The sequence below is a fragment of the Spea bombifrons genome, chromosome 2 (assembly GCF_027358695.1).
Source record: "Spea bombifrons isolate aSpeBom1 chromosome 2, aSpeBom1.2.pri, whole genome shotgun sequence".
In the NCBI taxonomy this organism is placed as follows: domain Eukaryota; kingdom Metazoa; phylum Chordata; class Amphibia; order Anura; family Pelobatidae; genus Spea; species Spea bombifrons.
In genome coordinates, this window is record NC_071088.1 from 134,457,815 (window position 1) to 134,473,107 (window position 15,293).

General features: G+C 41.7%; 1 protein-coding gene across 1 annotated transcript in view; it reads left to right on the forward strand.

Annotated features, from left to right (window-relative positions):
* Nucleotides 1-15,293, forward strand: part of DLG2 (discs large MAGUK scaffold protein 2) — a 320,377-nt gene that overhangs the window by 40,219 nt on the left and 264,865 nt on the right. Inside the window, exon 2 of the mRNA XM_053456582.1 lies at nucleotides 10,413-10,577. Within this exon, the coding sequence (XP_053312557.1) occupies nucleotides 10,413-10,577 (165 nt within the window). The remainder of the gene's footprint in view (nucleotides 1-10,412; nucleotides 10,578-15,293) is intronic.

Consider the following 15,293-nt stretch of genomic DNA (forward strand, 5'->3'; position numbering starts at 1 on the left):
GTAAAACGCACCGCAGGGTTATTTAGCTCCTGTGTCTTTATCTTTAAGTTAAATTGTCAGCTTTTAATGTGTGACCTAACCCGATTAATGCTTTATTTGTTACTCGGTTGACTCAGAATATGCAATCCCTACCTAACTGCTCAGCATTATTATTTTGTTGCTGCTGTTTGCGGTTCATTTTATCGTAAAACCGCTGAGATATACAAAAGGAAACCTTTTTAAGGCACGGTTTTTAAAGAGCCTTTTATCCGCTGGCATTTCAGTAGACGAGCTGGAACCTGGCACAGAGCTGCAGTGTATGTGCCAAATAAAAACCAAAACAGGATTTCTGTATTTTAAAAAAAAAATTAACCCCCCCACACGCTTTTATTCCTAGCAGTGCATTATTTTAAAAATCTTTCCCCCAAGCCTCAAAACAGGGCATGCGATCCGATCCATGCTACTTACTGATGGCCGAGAGAACCCAGCCAGAGAGGAGCTCGTCAAAAACTCTCCGACTCTGGGGTTCATTCAAGGCCAAAGTCTCCATAACGCAGACCAATCAGGTGCCTAGGTTAGTGTTCTTGATGATGTCATTGGATGTTAAAGATGAGGGGCTGGTCACCTTTGATTGGTTCCTTCTCACCTGTGGCCAATCAAGCAAAACAGGTACTCAAGTGCCTTGCATTGCTGATCGATTATCTCCATGATCTTGTTGTTCTGCTACCTGGCTAGACCCGCATTTGTTCTTTTACTGGCTCTTGGATTACCCCTCCGAATTGTTTGCTTGGACTTTGTTGACATCTGACCAGGCTCCTGGTATTGTTTGCGCTCCTTAATTCCCCCTTATCTGGTGTCTTGAATTGGACTGACTTCTGGTTGACCTCATTTTTTGGATTTTGGCTTTGGCTTATGGTTTGTCTCGTCTTTTGGATTGGATTTTTTGGATTAGGTGGCTTGTCCCTGACCTCTCAACCATGCCTGGTCTGACCTTACCACATCTGAGTTTCTCAGTCCATTTTGAGACTTCCACTGGGAGTTTATCCTCCAAAAAAAATCTGAGCTGACCGTTCGTGGTGAGGGAAGACAGGGTGATAGTTCGAGGGGTATATGGAATATAGAGAAGGCTATTTTAAAAAGGGAGAGGTGAGGCCATGTTTTAATGGGCTGGTGGGAACACATTAGTGGAATGAGAGATGTTGAAAAAACATTTTTAGGGTAAGTCAAGCGTGCAGATGGTGGGGTGGGTGGACAAGAATATTAAGTATGTGTCCTGACAGCAAACTTGCAGGATTCTACTAACAGCCTTCGGATTCCGGCAGCGATGTTTGTCACGTTCCCACTACGAGAAAGAAAATAGTAATCTTTAGGAAGGATGTGCTCTAATTAAGTCATGGTTTTTTTTGTTGTTTTTTTTTTATATAGCATCACCCTCCGAAGTTCACATGAACTTCTTGTAAGAAGTGAAATAATACATATATAAAACAAAAACAGATTGGTACTGATTGCCGGTATCCCGGGGAGGCCAGTAAAACCAGAACGATAAAAAATACCACTATTCTGATGGAAGTTCAACCTAAAGATTTATTGCTAAATGCACAAAAATGTTTTATTTATTGCTTAAAGTACGTGTCTCCTTATGGCATGATTACTGTTTGTTCAAAGCTGTTTTTTTCCCAGTAAAACTATTTTGCGTAGGTGTGATGTTCTTTCTGTTGAAATTTTTTCAATTAAACATTTTGTAAGAATCGTTCACGTCCTCCTTTTAAAAGCTTATAAAATCTTGACTAGTCCTAAGCTCCCAGTGTGTTCCTTGGCTGTTTCCCCTTTTTAATTTGTGCCGCGGTGTTAAACGGTTATCCACCAGATGTCATCTACGTCATGTTCCTTTAATGTCTAAATTAAGACTTTCATAGATGCTACAAGATCTCAAAGATTACAGGCAAAAGGTTTTGTATAAAGTAAACTTCCCAAACCGAGGACACTAAATTGTGGACCTATAGCAGTGATGGCGAACGCGTGGCACGCGTGCCGCTGTTGGCACGCCGAGCCGTCTCTGTGGGCACGCCGTGACTACAGTCATACACTGTAGTCACGGCGTCGGCTCCCGCGCAGGGCCGGCCTTTCGGGTTTGCGACCTGTGCGACCGCACAGGGCGCCACACTCCAGGGGTCCGACGCCGCCGCTCATCAGGGGGGTGCCAACTTGCGGCACCCGGCACCCCTCCAGAGACGGACAGTAATGTCCGCCGCTGGAGGAGCAGGCTCGCAAGGGAGCGGTATCGAAGGTCTTGAACCCGGCTTAAAATCACTCAAGGGAGCTGGAGGTCTGTTAAAGACCTCCGATACCGCTCCCTTGTGATCCGCGCGGCAACAGCTGCTGTGCGCCGGAGTTTGTTGTCAGATCCCGGCGCACAACACTGAAGCCGCGCCCACCGCTGTCCGTGCCCTCTGAACCGGAAGAAGACAGAGAAGACAGAAGAACTGAAAAAGAGGAGCGAAGAGGAGGAAAAGAAGCTGAAAGAAGAAAGGAAAGATAGGAAAGCATTAAGTGAGAGTGGATTGGTATATATGTGTGGATGGGTATATGTGTGTGGATTGGTGTATATATGTGTGGATTGGTGTATATATGTGTGGATTGGTGTATATATGTGTGGATTGGTGTATATATGTGTGGTTTGGTATATATGTGTGGATTGGTATATACCGTATTGGCTCGGATATAGGCCGCCCCCGTATATAGGCCGCACCCTAAAAGTTTGGTGCTTTTTTAAAGAAAAAGTTTTTTTCTTTAAAAAAGCACCAAAAAAACATGCTGCCACTCTGTGCCCCCCCCGAGATATGCTGCCACTGTCCTCCCTCCCCGAGATATGCTGCCACTGTCCTCCTCTGCCCCCCCCCGGACTTACCGGAGCAGACTCCCGGGTGTCTTGCGAGGCCGGCGGGGGACATCTACGCAATACAAGTTCCGGTGCCGGCACCGGAAGTTGTATACGCGTATTGCGTAGATGTCCCCCGCCGGCCCCGCAAGACACCCGGGAGTCTGCTCCGGTAAGTCCGGGGGGGCGGGGGCAGAGGTAAAATGCATCGTGCGGAGGTCCGCACGATGCGCTTAGACAACCTCCCGTGCCGGCACCCCCCCCCCGTGGGAAGTGCTGGCAGGGGAGGCTGTCTGAGCGTATCGGGGAGTAGGATGCAGGTCCCCTGCACCGCTGCGGGGGATCTGTATCCTAACCCCGCTGCCTGCCCGGCGCTAGACCCCGAATATAGGCCGCACCCCCACTTTAAAGACTTAAAGTGGGGGAAAAAAGCGCGGCCTCTATTCGAGCCAATACGGTATGTGTGGTTTGGTATATATGTGTGGATTGGTGTATACGTGTGGATTAGTATATATGTGTGGTTTGGTATATATGTGTGGATTGGTATATATATGTGTGGATTGGTGTATATGTGTGGATTGGTATATATGTGTGGTTTGGTATATATGTGTGGATTGGTATATATATATGTGTGGATTGGTGTATATGTGTGGTTTGGTATATATGTGTGGATTGGTATATATATATGTGTGGATTGGTGTATATGTGTGGTTTGGTGTATATGTGTGGTTTGGTGTATATGTGTGGATTGGTGTATATGTGTGGACTGGTGTATATGTGTGGTTTGGTATATATGTGTGGATTGGTATATATGTGTGGATTGGTGTATATGTGTGGATTGGTATATATGTGTGGTTTGGTATATATGTGTGGTTTGGTATATATGTGTGGATTGGTATATATATGTGTGGATTGGTATATATACGTGTGGATTGGTGTATATGTGTGGATTGGTATATATGTGTGGATTGGTATATATGTGTGGATTGGTGTATATGTGTGTGGATGAGTATGTGTGTGGATGAGTATGTGTGTGGATGAGTATGTGTGTGGATGAGTATGTGTGTGAGAGTGATGGGTGTTATGCTGTACCATTTCCAATGTCTTTTTCATGATCTAATTATGCTCTAAAAGTACATCATAACTCCCATCACTCTATACTGTTCCATACAGTGGCAGAGCTGGGAGGCAGAGGCCTTGCACCCCCACCGCAGGACTCCTGAAAGGTAAGTGAACTTCAAAGAGGGAGAGGGTAGATAGTTAGGAGGGGGTAGATAGGGAGAAGGGAGTGAGAAGGGGTAGATAGGGCAGAAGGGAGTGAGAAGGGGTAGATAGGGCAATCATACTCCTATCATGCCAAGTCTGCGAGTACATCCTGGAATCTGGATATGCCTGGGCATGATACGAATGTGATTGCTGTTCCGGCGCTCAGCTGTGAAGCGCACACCACGGGAAGACGGACGCCTCCCGCTCCCACCGCAGATATTGGAAAGATCTAATACTTAATTCTATGTTGTTATTATTTAAGCTCAATAGTTTGCATCTCTTGTTTCCCACAGTCCTCTGAAATGTCCCCTGGGTCCCACTGCCTTTCCTAAAATAATCTCTTTCTTTTAATATGTTATATTGATGCATACTGTTGTATATAGTCATTTTGTACCGAAAAAACGTCCTCTCCATGTTTAATATGCAGTGTTGGCACTTTGAGGTCTGCAACTTGTTTTGATGCACAAAAATGGGCACTCAGGCCCAAAAACGATCGCCATCACTGCCCTATAGAGTTAGTGAGGTTACCTTGTGACACACATACATACATACATACATGCTCACACACAAACACTCTCACTCTAACATACATACAGTCATAGATCCATTCGGCACCATTTAGTTGAGCTCCTCAGGGGGTATTAGAGAGGTATTGTAAACCAGGCCTGAATAAAAGGCACTTCATCCCCATCATGTAGATCATCTTGTGGACAATCCAGCTTGGTTTTTGCCCCACCCCAGCTGGCTCTCTAACCTCTCTACTAGAAGAGCAGAATTAATTCATCTACCCACCGACTCTCGTTATATGTTTAATTCACCTTTACCTGTTTCCTTTCGTCCAGACATCTTGTTTTCCTAATTTGTTTACTTAATGGTCTACTTTGGTCAATACGTGGGTTGATTTCCAGAGGAGAACGAGGTATAATATTTCCAGTGATCTCATGGTGCAAGTCATTGCCTCTGTATGCCGATGGGTCCTGTTACATGGCACTACTGCCAGCACTGCCGTTAATAGGGAATTAAAAAATTGCCCTAGATTTTTTAGATCTGACCTTTTCCCATATCACATGTAACAATCCATTGTAGAGCTTTTAAGTTGTAGAGTGTCATAAGATGTATGGCCCTGCCAGGTAGTCAATGGTTGTTGCCTGAGGTAACTCTGGATTCAGCTCTTTCACTCCCACTTCTGACATTGAGGAAGTAACCAAAATGTGTTGCTTCTTTCTTCCACATAGCATTGCATTTTTTCTCTTGCTCCAAAAACACTTATACATGCCCTAATAATTTCCCATTTTGACTACTGTAACCGCTAGCTCACTGCTCCCCTTGCTTCACCTCTCATGTTAGAAAACACTCCCTCTCAAACACACTTGCACATACTGTACATATATACGCTCACATACACATTCATGCTCTCGCATATTCATTCATGCTCAAATACTGACACATTCATGCTCACACAGGCTTGTACATATGCAGCCATGATCACACACACTTACACATCCATGCTCATTTACATTTACACATATACATTCATGCTAACACATACACATGCTGATACATTTCCCCCCACACGTCCATGCTCACACACTTATACATCCATGCTCGCTCACACACAAACACATATACATCCACGATCATACGCACTTCCTCAATGCTCAATATCTCTGAAGCACCCTACCACCCTAATACAAGTCAGTCATGCACATGCAATTGCTAACAGTCATCGCTATCCACAGCTATTATGAAAATAAATATCCACATCTATGCATGTGGAGCTAAACATATGAACAGCATTTATTAAACTACCCTACAAGAAGAGGGATTCGATGTGAACCTGAAAAAATATTTTTAGCCATTTCTCTTATTTATTTTGTAAATTTTTTTCTGCAAACTTTTTTTTATTTAATATAGTAGATGTTCTCACTTATATATTTAGTGGGGAGTCAGCAATGCATTAATTTTGGTTGGGCTACCCTAGAAACTTGCTTGCACAGCCGCTATGCTTTACTGTTGAGTGCTGGTATATGACGCCATATCCGCAGAGTTGGGTATAGCAGCCATGGAGGATGTCCCATCTGTCAGAGATCTCCCTTGCAAACAGCCCATGGAGCAACAGAGCACCAGAAGAGCCTGACGTCCCCATAGAGCTCTCTGTCCCTGCCCTGTGGACCTGCCTTTCTAGTCCTATTTGGCCTAGGCCAGAATAGGCAGCTGGTGACTAGTGTTTGAATTTGATCTCTCTTTTTCTTACCTTTAATTAAAAAAAAAAATACTACTTACTTGCATTTCGACTCTAGATTAAAGATATGGTAAAAGTTTTTTGGAAGTCCCGAGAAAATAAAAAAGCAAACATTACTTTGGATAGTTCTAACAGTGTGTTATGGACCTTCTACTTTTGGCCATACAAGAAGTAAGGATGAGGTAGATTGGCTGGCATGAATATTTAATGTCTTAAACTGTACAAACCTTACTTTAAATTAAAAATGTAGATAATTTACAATGGGAGCTACCACCTTCCTGGTCTTATGATCTGTGCAGGATTATAGCAGCCCCCCAAATTCCTTTTCTTTTGTTACACCGCTGCGGATTCTATCACCCTTGTAACCTTTGCCAAAGATCAAAGCTTAACTGACATACGAAGGTCTCCAAAACAATTACAGACTGAAAACCGAACATCACAAGCCATTTTATTTAGTTTTAATAAATGTATTTAGCTATGCAGAACGCCGTGAAGGTGAACATTCCACTTTAATCATTTCTTCCTTTTTGTTTTCTGAAAATAAACCAATTACGTATAAAATGACTGAATGAATTCCACATTATATCTGGCAATGCTTAACGCAAAACGCAACGTTACAGCAATGAAAAGGTTAATGCAGAGGTAACGGACTCAAAGACGAATTAGCACTTAATGGGCGCAGAAGAAGGCAGATGATGGACTGAACACATTGGATTTATTAACGCCGAGAATTCCAACTCGGATCACCAGGCATAAATGTGACCTTGGAGCTTCTGTTTACTCCTGCCAGACGCGCACCAGCAAGGCAATCGAGGCTTTCGATTTAATGAAATTTTTCATTGTAAATTAAATTGTGAATTAACCACTTCTCTCCCACAGGATAGGGCATGTAGGCAGGGGAAGGGGCAATGGTTACCACTGTGACTTTCTAAAAGGTTACAGTTCTTAGAGGAACAATGTAACGTTTCTCATAGTTATTCCAGTTTTTACTTTGATTTGTATAACCGTCTGTGATTGACCTGGAGTCATATCCATATAAAGGGAAAAGAAAAAATGTCGGTGCGCTAAGCTAGTCACAGGCTCAAATAATACAAATGTGTAATACGAGGCCTACCAAACAGGTGTAAGCATGCTGCAAAAACAGTGTATTGGCTGTACAATGTATACAAAAAACAAAAACTGTCTGCGCTTCTTACCCTAATAAAGTTGGCAACGAATATATAAACATAATATAAATGAGAGGTTTTGGTTATATGAATTGGCCAAAGCATAATTAAGCTCACCCGCCACGTCAAGGCACACTCTCAATAGGGTGAGAACCTACTCTCACCTCCTACATAGTGGGCACACAAAGCAGTTTATACGGCTACCAAAACCTTATTAATGTGTTGGGGGAGGTGCAATTAAACCTCCTCCCTATTAACCCCTGGACAGCAAGCTGCAACCAGACTGATGAGGAGCCAACAACCTCAAATATGTGCCTTGACGTGGCGAGCTTAATTATGCTTTGGCCAATTCATATAACCAAAACCTCTCATTTATATTATGTTTATATATTTGTTGCCAACTTTATTAGGGTAAGAAGCGCAGACAGTTTTTGTTTTTTGTCTCCATATAAAGCCCAGCTTTCCCGAGTCACTTTTTTCTCTGTTGCAGACTCACTTCCCACCCATTTCAACCTAATTATTTACCTCCCACCATAACCCACTAAAGGCTGCCTGGGGTAGCTAGCCCTGCAACTTGATTAAGCCACTTCTGAACGGGACGTCAGGTAGCTCACCCTGGGAAGTTCCCATGTATGAATGTGAGCCGTACAGAACAAAGAAGAAACCGAGTTCCATCAAGATTCTGTTCTGTATATCGAGGTTACTCCGGCATTCGCTTCTGATAACTGGAAGCCCATACGTCAACTCTTCATCTCTCCAAAGAGCTACCAATAAACTCAACGTGTTGGTTTCTCTTATATGTTCTTGGTTGATGGATAATCTCATTTCATTTCTCCACAAACTGTACATTAATAAACAGTTGGGGGGGGCAGACAATAAAAATTGACAAAGCAGATGGTTGGAAGCATAACCCTAGATTGTCCTTTCTTAAAAGATGAAGTGCCATGACAATCTAGTCATAACAATAGTGTCGAGACACTTAACAGTCCTTTCTTCTACTTTCTGTTGGAATAGCATTGATCTCACCTCGTACAGTCACATCTCAGAGCATTCCTTCTGCCTTTCTTTGCAGGAATGAATTTCTGATTTTCTATGGTTTCTAGCCTCAGAGAGATCACGTTTTCACACGTCGAGAACATTTCTACTAATTCGGTGTTTTGGCTCAGAGCTGATTCATTGAAGTGTCAAGACAAATCGTTACTTTAAAACGAGAACACTTGAATGGTTTTAAATTAGAAGAGGCTTTCTCAGATTTGGATAAATCAATGCCACGGGGGTTGTGTTTCAGCCTTAAGGCTTTGAGATGTGTTCAGTAGAGATGGGTGAAATATTAAAAAAATTCTCTTTTTCTTTAGTTCTTCATCCATGTTTACTGAATATTGATGAGTGCAAAGGTGAGCGGGATTAGCCATGGGCTTCATAGTGTATTTTTGGGGGAAACTGTTGTAAAACAAGGTTTTCATCCAGCTCTGGTGTTCATTCCTATGAAGTCCTGTTATTCTGCAATCTCTCTGTTGATTGGATTGTTTGTCTCTAAAACTGCTTTTTACCCAAATCTCCTTAAATCATTTGACTTAACTTATGTTCATAACCTCCTTTGCCAGATTTACACATAGTCACTTTTTTATTTTTTATCTATCTATCTATCTATCTATCTATCCATCTATCTATCTATCTATCTATCTATCTATCTATCTATCTATCTATCTATCTATCTATCTATCCATCTATCTATCATCTATCTATCTATCTATCTATCTATCCATCTATCCATCTATCTATCTATCTATCACGACTAGAAAAGCAACAGCTGGCAAAATAAATGGATGCTCAGCACCATCTAGTGGTTATATTTGGAAGTGCATAACTTTCCAACTGATTCCACTACATATACTTTAAGGACAGGAAAGTGAGTAGGTATTTAAGTGAAATGCTACAGATCAAATCATGTGCATTTTACATGGAAAAGAAATAAGGGGCGCGATTCAGTGCCAGAGATAACTATCTCTATTTGAATAGAGATTTGTAATTGAATAGCAATGCTCGTATCGATGCAACAGTAAAAATGTGATAAACATTTTATCTCAGTTAATTAACCTCATTTTCAACATCGCCAAGTATGTCTATATTGCTATTCGATTGCTTCTAATGGGGTTATCTCCAGCAGCGAACTGAATCTAGTCAGTATCACTAATTCCAAACATTCATAGAGTCAAAGTATACCAAAGGAAAGCATGGCTTATTACGCAAGATGAAACTCTTACAGGCATAAATCCAACCCTCCTCTTGTTTCCTGATTACAGCACCAAATTACAGCACCAAAGGGACGGTTTAATGTTCCTTACAGCCTCCTTGCCTTAGGTAGAAGCTGCAGCTCCCCTTCTCCTCCACGGCCCAAGTCAGTAGCAGGAAAGCCATCTCGTTGAAGTCAATGGAATCGCTTTCCGCATGTGCGTACAAGATTGGAGCCGACTGGCAGCAAGCGTAAAACCGTGCCAGGAGATCGGTTTAGCCGGACACATCTCCTGGCACAGAAAGTAGCTGTCCAGCGGGCAAAGGCATATGGAGGGATTCTGCAAAATCGCCCCCATGCATTGCAAGCGGCGCACCACGCAAATTTAAAGGGACCTCTCAGCTATCATATGCATGAAGGTGCATGAGCAGGCAACCGGGGAAGGCGGGTAACAAAATTCGGGAACATGTTGCATTAATGAAAATAATGTGTTTTTTCAAATATGATGAAAAAGCTGTGAACATTGAGATATTCTTAGGCTGTTTTTCTCTTACTTTTTTTTTTAATCTCATGCCCTTTTCATTAGGTTTAACGTTAGCTTTAATGGACAAAACCAGGATGCTTACGTATGCCTCGCTTTGTTTTCAGAAATATCGTTACCAAGATGAGGATACCCCTCCGCATGACCACTCGCTTCCACGGCTTACCCACGATGGGAAAGGTCCAGAGCTCGTCCATGTGTCTGAAAAGAACCTCTCTCAAATCGAAAATGTTCACGGCTATGTGATGCAATCACATATATCACCACTAAAGGTAAGACTACCGGCTCTAGATCCACATGAATCGGGGGTACGTTTGCTCGCTAATTGTGGTAATGTACACCAGTGTCAATGATAAGACACGGGGAGGTCATTGTTGCAGAGAGAATTTAGAATGTCTGGATATTTATTTGTATGAAACATGGAATGCGTATATAAGGAGCTCTTCAAATGAATTGTGTTATCTAGAATTTTAAGCAAGTAAGCTTTAGATGATCTGACATTTTATTTTTTCCCTTAAATGTTAAATGATGACATAAAACACCAAAAAATTATGCATTTCAGCTGCTATGGCAACAACCTATCAGTGCCTGCCATTGTGTCACATGACCTTTAATCAGTCCCTGAAATATAATGAATGAGGCAGATTTCTACTAGTAGGCAACATTTTTCTAATGTTGCGTTTCAATCTAGAAATATATATTCAAAATAAAAAAATGTGAAATTTCCCTTCATTTATAGTTTTTTAGGTGATGTATATTTGTCATGTGACATGAAAGAATGCATTGATAGGCATAACTGGGACCTTTCAGGCTCCAGCTACCCGGAGACCCCCCTTTGCAGGATGCAGCCAGGACTACCTGCTGGCGTCGGGGGCGGTTCCCAATGACGGTGGGCGTTCACGCTGATGTCATGGACACACCCACCATTTCAGGGGGAAATGGGTCTGCAGAGTTCCCGGGTAGGTTGATGGGTTATGGCCAATAGATGACCCATTGGTTTGGGTAATAATTAAAATGCCCTCTCTCTGCTGACATTGTAAATCCCTGCATTACCGTACAGCCTATGCCAATAATTATACGAATTCATTAATTATATTTGTGATTTCCACCGTAGCTGTATTTTTACTGAAGCAGATTAAGTCACATTTACATTACATTGCTGGGTAAATTATGGAGCCTGAATTTTAAAACAAAAAAGGATACTTGCAAACATACTTCGTTTTTTGGTTGAAGGAACAGGTTTTTTTTTTTTAATTATTATTATTATTTATTTATTGATTTATTTTTTGCAAGGACAAAGTATTTATTGAACTAAACACAATGTAAAATGTCACTTTCCCCGTAACCTTCTTCCCATACAATCGTTGCTTTTGACGTGAAAGAATGAACAGGTTGTCTATGGTGAATAACCACATCGCATCACAATGACTCTGGATGCTCTTTTCATAATGCAAATACAAAACGAAACAGCAATGCGTTTGCCAGTATACAAAGCTGATGGTTCTACCAAAAGAACAAAAAAAACATCAGAACAGGTCTCTGGCCATCAGAAACATTATCAAAACACAGACCAAATGAATGAGTTATGTTTCTTGAAAAGTAAAAGCTAGGACAAGGGTTAATTCCTACAACCAGAACCTCTTTTAAAGTCATGGGTCTGTGAAATTTGTCTGAAACTATGAATTTTGCTATACTACATAGCCATTATTTTTGGTTTGACTACACACCCATATAGAACATACAGCGTTACATGCCGCTATCCCAAACAAAACATTTGTGAAACTAGAAAGTCACTTACTAATCACACCCTTAGGCTAGGTTTCCACTTGGGTTTTTGTCCGGCGTTTTTTTCTTGATGAAAAACGCCAGGAAAACTGCCAAGAAAACTGCCACTGCATTTACCTGCGTTTTGGCGTTTTTTCTGCAGTTTTTTCTGGCGTTTTAGCCTTTCTGTGGAAATTGCTTTTTTTTCCAGCCTTTACACGTTAGAAGTTTCACCCAGCTAAAAGGGATTAGGATAAATGGCAAATGCCCTCTCCTGATGTCATTTACTTGGTAGACCCTTTTGTCTCTTTTCTGTGGTTTGTAAGGCATGCTTTATTCCGAATGTCTGCTCCTCTGGGAAGATTGGCCCCAAATGATGGTGCAAATTGTTTGCTGTTGCTTTTGGCACGCAGGATCCAGTCGCGTATGTTTGTTTGTAATGGCATGTTTGTTCCAAATGGTGTAAAATTCAATATGAACCAGTCCAGGACTTTGTTTTGTGTGAAACTGTTTGTTTTCAGCCTATTTCTCGTAGGACACACAGATACTGGGTCCATCCTCTGCATTGTAACTGTGGAAAAAACGCCATAAAAAACGCCAAGGCAATAAACCCACATGGCTTTTTCATGGCGTTTTTTCTCTCCCATAGACTTCTATTGGAGAAAAACGCCAAGATTTCCTTGAAAAAACGCCAGAGTGTCAACATGCTGCGATTCTGAAAAACTGCCACAGAGCCCAAAAAAGCAGAAAAACGCCAAAGAGGACTGAAAAAACGCCAAACAGAAAAACGCCAAGTGGAAATGGCATTTTGCGATTTCCTATTGAAGAACAGCTAACATCTGGCTGCTGCGTTTTTCCACTAAAAAAACGCCAGGTGGCGCTATTGGCGTTTTTAGCAAAAAAAAAACCAAGTGGAAATCTAGCCTTACTGCACATTTACTGCAGTTTTAGGCTAGGTTTCCACTTGGGTTTTTGTCCGGCGTTTTTTTCTTGATGAAAAACGCCAGGAAAACTGCCAAGAAAACTGCCACTGCATTTACCTGCGTTTTGGCGTTTTTTCTGCAGTTTTTTCTGGCGTTTTAGCCTTTCTGTGGAAATTGCTTTTTTTTCCAGCCTTTACACGTTAGAAGTTTCACCCAGCTAAAAGGGATTAGGATAAATGGCAAATGCCCTCTCCTGATGTCATTTACTTGGTAGACCCTTTTGTCTCTTTTCTGTGGTTTGTAAGGCATGCTTTATTCCGAATGTCTGCTCCTCTGGGAAGATTGGCCCCAAATGATGGTGCAAATTGTTTGCTGTTGCTTTTGGCACGCAGGATCCAGTCGCGTATGTTTGTTTGTAATGGCATGTTTGTTCCAAATGGTGTAAAATTCAATATGAACCAGTCCAGGACTTTGTTTTGTGTGAAACTGTTTGTTTTCAGCCTATTTCTCGTAGGACACACAGATACTGGGTCCATCCTCTGCATTGTAACTGTGGAAAAAACGCCATAAAAAACGCCAAGGCAATAAACCCACATGGCTTTTTCATGGCGTTTTTTCTCTCCCATAGACTTCTATTGGAGAAAAACGCCAAGATTTCCTTGAAAAAACGCCAGAGTGTCAACATGCTGCGATTCTGAAAAACTGCCACAGAGCCCAAAAAAGCAGAAAAACGCCAAAGAGGACTGAAAAAACGCCAAACAGAAAAACGCCAAGTGGAAATGGCATTTTGCGATTTCCTATTGAAGAACAGCTAACATCTGGCTGCTGCGTTTTTCCACTAAAAAAACGCCAGGTGGCGCTATTGGCGTTTTTAGCAAAAAAAAAACCAAGTGGAAATCTAGCCTTACTGCACATTTACTGCAGTTTTAGGCTAGGTTTCCACTTGGGTTTTTGTCCGGCGTTTTTTTCTTGATGAAAAACGCCAGGTGGCGCTATTGGCGTTTTTATGGGCGTTTTTAGCAAAAAAAAACCAAGTGGAAATCTAGCCTAACTGCATTTGTACTTCACTGTACTGCAGTTTTACTGCACATTTACTGCAGTTTTACTGCATTTGTACTTCACTTTTACTGCATTATTACTGCACATTTAGGCTAGGTTTCCACTTGGGTTTTTGTCCGGCGTTTTTTTCTTGATGAAAAACGCCAGGAAAACTGCCAAGAAAACTGCCGCTGCATTTACCTGCGTTTTGGCGTTTTTTCTGCAGTTTTTTCTGGCGTTTTAGCCTTTCTGTGGAAATTGCTTTTTTTGACCTTAGGCAGTTTTTCCAGCCTTTACAAGTTAGAAGTTTCACCCAGCTAAAAGGGATTAGGATAAATGGCAAGTATCTGCCCTCTCCTGATGTCATTTACTTGGTAGACCCTTTTGTCTCTTTTCTGTGGTTTGTAAGGCATGCTTTATTCCGAATGTCTGCTCCTCTGGGAAGATTGGCCCCAAATGATGGTGCAAATTGTTTGCTGTTGCTTTTGGCACGCAGGATCTGGTCGCGTATGTTTGTTTGTAATGGCATGTTTGTTCCAAATGGTGTAAAATTCAATATGAACCAGTCCAGGACTTTGTTTTGTGTGAAACTGTTTGTTTTCAGCCTATTTCTCGTAGGACACACAGATACTGGGTCCATCCTCTGCATTGTAACTGTGGAAAAAACGCCATAAAAAACGCCAAGGCAATAAACCCACATGGCTTTTTCATGGCGTTTTTTCTCTCCCATAGACTTCTATTGGAGAAAAAAAGCCAAGATTTCTTGCAAAAAACGCCAGAGTGTCAACATGCTGCAGTTTTGAAAAACTGCCACAGAGCCCAAAAAAGCAGAAAAACGCCAAAGAGGACTGAAAAAACGCCAAACAGAAAAACGCCAAGTGGAAATGGCATTTTGCGATTTCCCATTGAATTACAGCTAACATCTGGCTGCATGCGTTTTTCACAACAAAACGCCAGGTGGCGCTATTGGCGTTTTTATAGGCGTTTTTAGCTAAAAAAACCCAAGTGGAAACCTAGCCTAACCACACTTTTTTTTGTATATTGCAAACCTACAGTTGTACTTCAATGTGCTGCAGCTTTATTGCATTTGTACTTCCGTACAAAAATAACTGCAGTAAAACTGCAGTACAGTGAAGTACAAATGCAGTAAAACTGCAGTAAAGGTGCAGTAATACTGCAGTAAAAGTGCAGTATTGGAGTTTTTTCATGTCCAAAAAACTGCAGTAATTTTTTCGTAAGGGCATGAACTGCACTGTCCTCATA